The sequence below is a fragment of the Perissodus microlepis genome, chromosome 18 (genome assembly GCF_051167445.1).
Source record: "Perissodus microlepis isolate ML-2025 ecotype Zambia chromosome 18, ASM5116744v1, whole genome shotgun sequence".
Taxonomy (NCBI): Eukaryota; Metazoa; Chordata; class Actinopteri; order Cichliformes; family Cichlidae; genus Perissodus; species Perissodus microlepis.
The window spans coordinates 16,429,220-16,439,195 of record NC_140478.1 but is presented as its reverse complement, the minus strand read 5'-3'; the positions used below and the strand labels follow the sequence as shown (position 1 = coordinate 16,439,195).

At 41.4% G+C, this 9,976-nt stretch overlaps 1 protein-coding gene across 1 annotated transcript; it reads left to right on the top strand.

The window, feature by feature from the left end:
* The first annotated feature begins 2,405 nt into the window (after positions 1–2,405).
* Positions 2,406–8,300, top strand: espnlb (espin like b). Its single transcript, XM_084912682.1, has 5 exons — positions 2,406–2,420; positions 2,772–2,907; positions 3,119–3,237; positions 4,374–4,553; positions 4,644–8,300. The coding sequence occupies exons 1-5, from the start codon at positions 2,406–2,408 to the stop codon at positions 6,267–6,269; spliced, it is 2,076 nt and encodes a 691-aa protein (XP_084768808.1). The 3' UTR covers positions 6,270–8,300.
* The last annotated feature ends 1,676 nt before the right edge of the window (positions 8,301–9,976 follow it).

Genomic DNA, 9,976 nt, shown 5'->3' with positions numbered 1-9,976 from the left:
TAGCTGTCTGTCACCAAGCACCAACCAGTATGTTTATAAAGGTACTGTAGGTACTCACATGTTGTGTTGTGGTTCTCTTTTCATATCATCATGCCACATATATGCATATGCATGCACGCTTTGCACACTTCCAAGAAATTTTAAAGACAGCCGCTGGTTAATTGAGGTTAACTTCTTTTTCAAGAAGCTTAGGCAATAACTCGATTCACAAATCTCTAAATACTGTGGGAGTGACAAAATATCCACCGTAACCTTGATATTTACAAAATGAAATGTACTAATTACATTACTTATACATATATTGTCATATCATAGGTAATCATAGAATGTATATTTTTTTAGGCAGGGTTTAGTGTAAGGTTACAGACCCTTTCTCCATCTGTCAGGAATCTGGACAGAGGACACAAATGGATGGTGAGGCAGATTAAATTTAAAAAAGCAAGGCTTTGTTTGGGCTGATGAAAAAGCCAAAAAAACAAAAAGTTCAAAAGAAACATGAAGCAAAAAGGAGGAGAATAAATTTCCACTGGCGCACTGACAGGGCAGCACATCAGATGAACCAACAAAGAAAGGGTGGTAAGCACAACTAAACATACACAGAGACTTGATCAATTCAGGAACCACCAAAGTTCAAATCTACCATGAACTGGAAACTGCTGGAAAGCCAGTGTAACTGTCCACAGTGAAACAAGTTTTACACCCTGATGGACTGAGAGGGTGCTTGACAGAAATTTGCACCTGCCCACATTTATACATGAACTGGTAACAGGTAGCGCAAGAAAAAAGGTTCAGGGTCAGACGAACTAAATATTGAGCTATTTGGCCACAATGACAAGATGTATGTTTGGAGTAAAAAAGGTGAAGCGTTCAAACCTAAGAACACTGTACTAGCTGACAAGCATGGTGGTGGTAGCATCATGCTCTGGGGCTGTTTCGCTGCCAGTGGTGCTTGTACACTGTATAAAGTGGATGAAAAAATGAAGGAGGACTATACTGAAAATTTGAGGACTGTGCTGGGTCAGTGCCAGGAAGCTAAATCAACTCTGCCAGTTCTGCTAAGAAGAGTAGTCAAATATGCAGCCAGAAGTATGTCAGAAGCTTGTTGAGTGTCTGGTTCAGGTGCAATTTGCTAAGGGATGTATAGATGTATATACTTATATGTGGATTAGAGACCATTAAAAAGAAATTCACACTTGTGCAGCCAATTCTTGTTTTTCTTGTTTTAATTATAATCCCAAATTACCATAATATTCATGCCCATGACGAGTAACTTCTGAGGAAAACTGTACATTCATAGAGCCATCAGTCTATAGGCTACTTCTAGGTCCAGGTCACCCTATCCCACTGCTTTAATTATGCACACCAAGAAGGACCCCCATCTGTGTTTTTAGTCCAGGTGATGTTGTTCCTTGGTCTTTCTATTTATTGGCAGGTACTGAGTGAAAAGACAACCATCAGTTTCTGGGTTCTCTGTGTCATTATTCTATTTTCTAATATTTATTTATTTAAAAAAAAAAAAAAAAAGCAAACTTTCATCCAACTTTCATCTTGTGTCGGATTATTGGACTGTCAGGACTATATGGTAGGTAAAACATACATTCTGAAAAACAAAGGCTGATTAATACAACAGGAAAATAGAGAGTGCATAATAAGAGTGTGACACCTTTTTGAACATATATATTTTTCTCCACTGACTGAATTTAACCTTAGATGAGAAATCCTAAATTGAGAATTTCTTGTGTTTTGTTTGCTTTTTTATAAGTGGGGTGAAAGATATACAGCAGTCACTTATAAACTGGTGAAAGTTGCAATACAGTGTCAGTATTAAAGGAATTGATATATTGTTTTTAGAAAAGGCACGAAATTTGGTGCATATACAAACAGCTTTTAGAGGATAGAAATACCAATAACAACAGGCTGTCTACATTTTTCATAAGTATTTTATAAAACCCTTAGCTACTAGGCTGTAAAAGTCACTCGTTGCTTTCAAAAGGGTACAAACATTGTAATTATCTGTGTAGTATTTAGCGTATTGGATGGCATGAAGCAGGATATCATGTCTCTCCCAACTCTAACATGCTTTCTCCTGCACTCTGTGTGGGCTACGCTACATTCGCTGATCAGTTTCCAGTTTCACCGCCTATTCTTCCAAGTTCTACGAGTGCGGCCTGCATCTTTACATTAACTGTGAATGTGTGCGCATGTGTGTGTGCCTGTGTGTGTGTTTGTGCTTTAGAAGGTCTTGGTGTTTTAGCAGATTAGTTGGGAGCTATTTGCTGTTGTGTGGTCTGTGTCACATTTCTGCACTGGTGGCGATCCTCTTTTGCTGGTTTTACCTTTCTGTATCTACCCTTGTCATTTTCAGAAAGAGGAGATTCTGCATGGAGTGAATGAGCACAATCAATATGGAGAACAGCAAGGTGACCAGTCGTCCGTGTAGAGCCTAAAATGAAAGTTTTTACCTCAGAACAAACGTGCAGTGTTTTTAAGAGCAGTCACTGGCTAATAAAGTCACTAATTGCTGCAGAGTGTTGTAGACATAACTGAAAAGAAGCATTTGTGTTCAACTACTATGGCAAATGGAAATACCTATTCGTTTTAGTTCAATTTATATATTGCCAAATCACAACAACCTTTAACTCAAGGCGCCGTGAGTTTGAGTTTGTTTATTTAAATAAAAAGCAAAACAGATTTATTGTAAAAGCCTTTTGCTACATGTGTTGAACTGCCCCTTAAAGCACTGCTCATCCCCGCTGTGTGCATGTCCCCAGCAGCCAGTGAAGGAGGTCCCCCCCCTGCCTCGCCACCCGACCCCTCTTCCTGTGACCTCTTCCTCTCTGACCCCTGCTGTCACTTCAAAACACCACACCACAGGCTCCATCCAGCATGTGCAGGTGGCCTCATCAGGTGACTAACACATCCAGCACATTTGCATTTATTTATGTATTTGTTAAAGTAATGTAAGAATATGAAAATGCAGCCATTACATGTGTAACTGACAGCTTTGTTCCTGTTCTTTTCTTATACTCATGATCACACTAGATATCTGCAGGTAACACAGGATTTCACATACATGTATATATGTAAGTATATATAATGTTTGTTTACTTGTTTACAGTGGTGACATCGTTCAATCATCTGAGGCCTCCAGAGAGGGACCTCACGCCGTTCTCTCAGATGAAGTCTGTTAAGTCTCTGAGGCATGCCGGCTTCACTGCGGTCTTCACTGGACAAACGGTGAGCTGGCTGGTGCATTGTTATGTACCGTACAGTACTGTGTTACATATCAGTGTGGCTGTAGCTCAGGAGGTAGAGCAGGCCATCTGCTAATTGGACGGTTGATGGTTCGATACCTGGCTATTCCAGTCTGCATGCCAAAGTATCCTGAGCAAAGTGCTGAACCCCAGGTTGTTCTCTGATGTTGTTCCATCTAAGTGTGATTGTTAGCTAGAAAACAATTAAGCAGATATGTGTGTGTATCTATCTATCTATATATATATATATATATATATACAAAGTGCTTAGGTGAATGAAACATGTTGAGTGCTCACATAGAGTAGAATGGTGCTATATAAGAACCGGCCTGTTCTTATATAGCACAAAAAATAACAATAAATTCGTTGTGAGCACCGCCCCCTATTTACACAATAACCCAGTCTAAAAGTGGATTCCCTGGTGCTGCTGATGGAAACCTGGAATGGACACATTCATCCATTTTTTAATCATCCATCCATCCATCCATTCTCTTCTGTCTTCTGCTTCCTATTTAGGGTTGTTGGGGGCTGGAGCCTATCCCAATGGATGCTGGGATATTATTCCCAGATCATGATCTTCTTCCCGCGGAAATGACAGCAATGTCCTCTACATAACACCGTGTGACGTTAACAGAATGTAACCTGCAAAGTGAAGTGCCTTAAACTGAATTCTTCCAAATGACCAACAGGGGGCGACTCTGGCTTCAAAAAAATCAGACTATCGTCTAATCTAACCCTAACGCAGACTGAGTCTATAGAGGAATGATATTATTTCGAACTGTGTAGGACCTCAGTAAACACATTTTGCCAATTATTGTTTTTAGACTTTATTATAACAGAAATATTTATTATAACAGAAAAGCTGAGAACTGAGGGGAAGATACGCAGAAAATGACAACAGTGAATTGAAATCCCTGCCTCTACAATAGCCTTTCGAGAAATCAGTTATCTGCGCAACCCAGTGAGCTAAACCAGCAGTCTGATGAGTCTGACATCATCGTGAAAGAATAAACTGTCTTTATTAGGAAAAATGTTTATGAGGATTTAATTTCAGGGATTTTATCTTCAGAGCCGGAGCTCAGTACTTTCCCTCTGTCTCACATTATTGCGCGGTGACAGAAGCTTGACGGTGGGGAGGTGCCGGAGGAGTTACCGATTGTCGACGTGATCCTGGCTGACATTGACTCCCTCGTGCCGACACATGACGAAACAGGCCGTCCTATTGCAGAGTGGAAACGACAGGTGATGGTGCGGCAGCTGCAGGTCAGGCTGCAGGATGATGAGGAACAGAGGAGACAGGTACTGTCCAGCTTTTATTCTGCACTGTGTATGCAAAATTCCCAAAGCGTTGAGCTACTTGCTTAAAATCCATATTGTTCCCTGTAACAGGACATAGCTAATGGCTACATGCCAGTTGACGGCTGGAAGTACTCCCAAGCCCACAACGCAGTCTTGGGACCCTTCGGTGAGCTCCTAACAGAGGATGACCTGGTGTACCTGCAGCAGCAGATTGAGTCTGTTTCACATCAGAAACGCTGCCAGGCGTATGAGCTGGAGCTGACCAGGCTGACTGAGGAGCTGAGGGCAATTTTACCTGATCCTATTGTCAACATTTCCCTCAACAGAGAGGTTCTGCAGCAGATGGACTCTGAGGGGAAAATGCAGCTGACTTTGCCAATCTGGTGCAACCGTGTCTCAGAGATTATCAAGAATATGTCTCTCCTGGTGGCTAATCTGACTCAAATCACAGAAAAAGATGGTGAGATGGGGTTAGTGGAGGGCATGGTGGAAGGGATGAAGGGTTTACAGAAGATAAAAGGTAACCCAGGAATTGAACTGGGACAGGGATTAGTGCAACCAGGTCTAAACTCAGAGGAAGCCCATGTGGAGGCCTCCAGTGTATGTAGGATACCTCACATAGGGATGGCATCTGCTTTTAGCCATCGTTTGGAGAGCAACAGCTACAGAAGAGCACAAAGGGAAAAGGTGGAAAGGGAGATCCAGCAGTCTGGAGTCTCAGTTAGAAACCTCAGATCAACCTTTGAGGGTCAGATTGGTGGCATTTATCCCTTTGCTGGGGTTATAAAAGCAGGAGGGGGGTTGACAAACCAGGCTGTAAATGGAGCTTTAAGCGGAAAGAACAGCGATGTCAATACAAGCTTCAAATGTGAGGTTGACCAACCTGACACTCCTAAAACAGCTGCACCTGTAATGGAAACGACCAGCTTAAGAAAAGAGCGAATCGTGGTGCTATTCCTGAGCCACTGGAAGAAATCTGCATATGCTATTACAGTGAGAGCAGCAAGGCAGAGGCAGGGACAGGCTGCAGCGCCAGGAAGAGTGACAGAAGCACAGCCCCAACAGAAAATCCCCTCAATGTTTCAGTTCTGCCAACAACGAGGTGCTGTGGATAAAATGCTGAACTCCTGGAGAAATAAACTAGAACTTAGAGAAGTGCAACCTTTACCTTCCTTTAGCGTTTCACAAAATCCTCCACTTTGTGTAACCTACTCCCCAGAACAATTCCTTCCAGATGTGGATGGTGTTGCAGTGAGCCACGACACCTTGACCCTCGATCTCTTTATGCTGGGTTACTTTCACATCTTAGAGCAGGATTTGTCAGCTGAGGAGAGGAAGATGAGACACCTCCTTTGCTTTGAGGTCTTTGACCATGTTGGCAGTTTTCCTTGGGAGAAGGTGCGGGACTTCCATAAGGCTGTCCTCCAGGAGATCCAGGCTGGGAGGCGACAGTGGAGCGACGGCTTCGAGGACATCAAATTTCACTTCTTTGGTGATTCAAATCCATGCCACTGTCCACCACCACCATCATCATCATCATTGTTGCCAGATTCCAAATTAGTACCCAAAGTTATAGTTCAAAGTGCTACTCCGGATGAGCGCTGCAGTGACACAGACTTCTCCTGCTTCCACAATGAAGACATTTGTAAATATATCGACCGCAGTTTTGCTTTCTGGAAAGAGAAGGAGGCGGAGTTGTTTGACTTTGAACATTAAGTCTGCTTGTTAAACGTGATGCTTTTGCACAGATTGATGTTGGTGTGTTTGTTTTTGTTGAACTAATAAAATTTGATGCGGAATGCGTTGTAGCAGTATTAAAAGGTGTGACTGATAAATAGATGTAGTTATTGTGTAGCTAGAAAATAATGTAAAAAAAAAAAGTGATTTCCCATTTTGTTACACTGACAAAGTTACAGCAAACATTTCATACAGTTTAGATACTGTTTTCAGTTTACATAATTTGAGGGGTCATTGCAATTTGTTTGGACTCTAAAAGGACAGTGCAGTAAAAATACATATCGAAAGGAGTTTGATGATCATGTTAAATGTGTCCCAGCACATGAAAACAATATGTTCTCGGCTGTGTAAAGTGACAGCATCTCTTATTAACAACACACACTGTGTAAAAGTCGGCTACCCTGTGTTAGAAACCAGAAAGTGCTGAGTTTGAAAGGCAGGGAGGATCTGATAAAATATGTAGATGCAAAAGATGCATGTGCCTCTCAAACCGCAGTTATGTTAGAACGGAAGTGCATCTCCTGTCAGTTCTAAGATTTTATGTATTGGGACTTAATAGAGAAATACAAAACATGACACATTAGACTGTAAACATTAAGCCAAGATGCAGGAGAAATGTAGTACACTAGCACCATCTTCAATGGAAATAAGAGGTTAAGTAGCAGTCAGGTGCTACTAATCAAATACACTTAATTAACTGATAATCAGCCAGTGTGAGCGCCTCTATAAAAGCAGAAGTTTTGGCAGTCTGCTGCTTTGGAACATTGAGCATTGAGGTGTTTGTTATTACAATGCCAAAGAGGAAAGAAATAAGCAGTAACCTTAGAATAGCAACTGTTGCTGCCCATCAATCTGGGAAGTGTTAGATTAAGGCCTTTTCCAAACAGCCAGTCTTCCCAGGAGTGGATGTTCGAGAAAATACAGCCCAAGGTCAAATTGCAGAAAGGGTTGTCAAGAGAAAGCCTCTCCTTAAAAAGAACGTGGCTGCATGGCTTAGGTTTGCAGAGTTGTATCTTTAACAATAATCTTAGGACCGATGAGTGAAGATGTTTCACCATAACGCACAGCACCACGTTTGGCAAAAACCAAACACAGCATAGCAGCACAAACATCTGGCTTGAACGACGAGTCAGCATACAGAGAAGAGGTGCAACAGCTAACAGACTAGTGTAGAGTCAACAACCTGTCTCTGAATGTGGACAAAACAAAAGAGATGATTGTTGACTTCAGGAAAGCACGCAGAGATCACTGTCTACTTAACATTTATGGATCCTCTGTGGAGGTCGTCAAGAGCACCAAATTCCTTGGTGTCCACCTGGCGGAGAACCTCTCCTGGTCCCTCAACACCAACCCCCACACACCCCTCACACACACTCTTCACCGTGCTGCCTTCTCGCAAGAGGTACCGGAGCATCCAGGCCCTCACTGCCAGACTGCTAGAATCACTCACACACATACACACACACACAAACACACGCGCGCACACACACACACACACACACATACTCAGTATTTTGCACATTTCCACTGCACTGTCTTGTGTCTGTATCGTCCTGTTATGTCTAGTGTCTTGTCTTGTTTTTTTGTTTGTTTTTTATTTGCAATGTGCAAAAATTGCAAATTTTTACATCGACAACTTTACATCGACTTGTCTTGATTGTCTGTTACATGTCATATGTAGCACCATGGTCTCGGAGGAACATTGTCTCGTTTCACTCTGTGCTGTACCACTTTACATGGTTGAAATGAAAATAAAAAACCACTTGACCTGACTTGTCTCATGGCCACAAGTCACGGGCACCTTCGCAGGGATTGAGCTGACTGTGAATCCTCTGTATGCCTCTGTATCAGCCATTTCTCTGAGAGCTAAAGTTTGGCAATCAAGATGTTGCAATGGCTAAATCAGGTTGTGTGGTGGGACCTTAAAAGAGCTGTGAATAAATGAATAGCTGTAAAATGTAATGAAATGCAGTAATGTAGTCAAGACGAGTGGACCAAAATCCCCCCACAACAATGTCATACAGAAAAAAGCACTTCACCTTGTTGCTGCTACAATTTGACTTTTTTATTAAATAAACAATAACACCCTGCAATATGTCCAGTGTTGTTGTTCATCTTAGTTTTTATTTACCTCGTTTTATGACCAGATAAATTTTTAGTCATATCACCATAGGTAAAACCTTAAAAATGACAGAGGCTGGACTTTCTTTTTACCACGACTCTATGTGCAGACGTGATGCTATAGACAGAGTGTCCTTTTAATCTGAAGTGATTTTTATTACTTTGTCAAATATATCAAAGGTACGATGGAAAACCCCTCAAATACTAAAGTAACAGTATCCTCATACTGTTTAGGGCAGTAGTCTCCATGGACCACAATGTGCTCTGCAAAGAGCATAAGAAGGAGGAAGAGGAAAATCTGGAGAGTTGGAGGTAAACACTGGAGAGAAGAGGAATGAAAGTCAGCAGAAGCAAGACAGAATACATGTGTGTGAATGAGTGGAAAGCTGAACATGCAAGGAGTAGAGGTAGTGAAAGTAGATGACATTAAATACCTGGGGTCAGCCGTCTAAAGAAACAGACAGTGCACAAGAGACAGTGAAGAAGAGAGTGCAGGCAGGTTAGAGTGGGTGGAGACAAGGGTCAGGGGTGATTTGTGGATTTGGATAGCAGCAAGTATGAAAGGGAAGGTTTCCTGTCTTGTTGACAGCGGCACCGACAAAAAGACAAGAAGCAAAGTTGGAGGTGGCAGAGCTGAAGATGTTGAGATTCTCACTGGAAGTGAGCAGGATGGACAAGATCAGAAATGAGTACATCAGAGGGACAGCTCAGGTTGAGTTGTTTGGACATTTGCAGAATGAGGAACAGTGGATATACTGGACAAAGGGTGTTAAATATGGAGCTGCCAGGCAGGAGGAAAAGAGGAACACCTCAGAGAAGATCCATGGATGTAGTAAAGAAGGACACACAGAGTTTTGTTGAGACAGAAGAGGATGCTAAAGATAGGGTTACATGGGTGGTGGATGATCCGTGTTGACGACCCCTGAAGGGAGCACTCCCTTCAGGGTGGAAACAGTGAGAAACTGTACTATGATATATACTATACAATACTTACAATACTTACTTGTGAGTAAATGAATTGCATTTAATTTTTTTTATAATAGAGGAGCATGGAGCAAATGCACAGAATGTGTAAAGTTTAGCGTCATAAATGACAACAGACTATAATCTTCTCACGGGAGAAGTCATGGCAAACGAATTTCTCATTTTTTTGTTTCAAAAATTAATAAAATTATTAAATTGGTTACAATGTTTCAAACAGGATAACTGATCATTAACTTCTTAGAACTCAGAACTAGTCATTAGTAGTGTTGCTGGGCATTTTAATTCATACTAACATCCCATTTTAGGAAATGATACTGAATATACCTTAAAGTTACATTTAAATGTTTTATATGGCTGGTGAATAAATAAAAATTACAATATTTATTAAATAAATGTATTTTTAAAATCGTCTCTTAGGTGTTTTTCTTTTTTTACCTTAAACTAAAAATCATGGGCGTTTTTAATGAGTTTATGTCCAAGAAAAAACAAAAAAACAAAACATAGTACAGCTTCAGGCCCAATAGAAAGGTGAGGGACTGAGATAGGTGAGGTCGCGCAGGCGCACAAGCTTCCTAAATTGA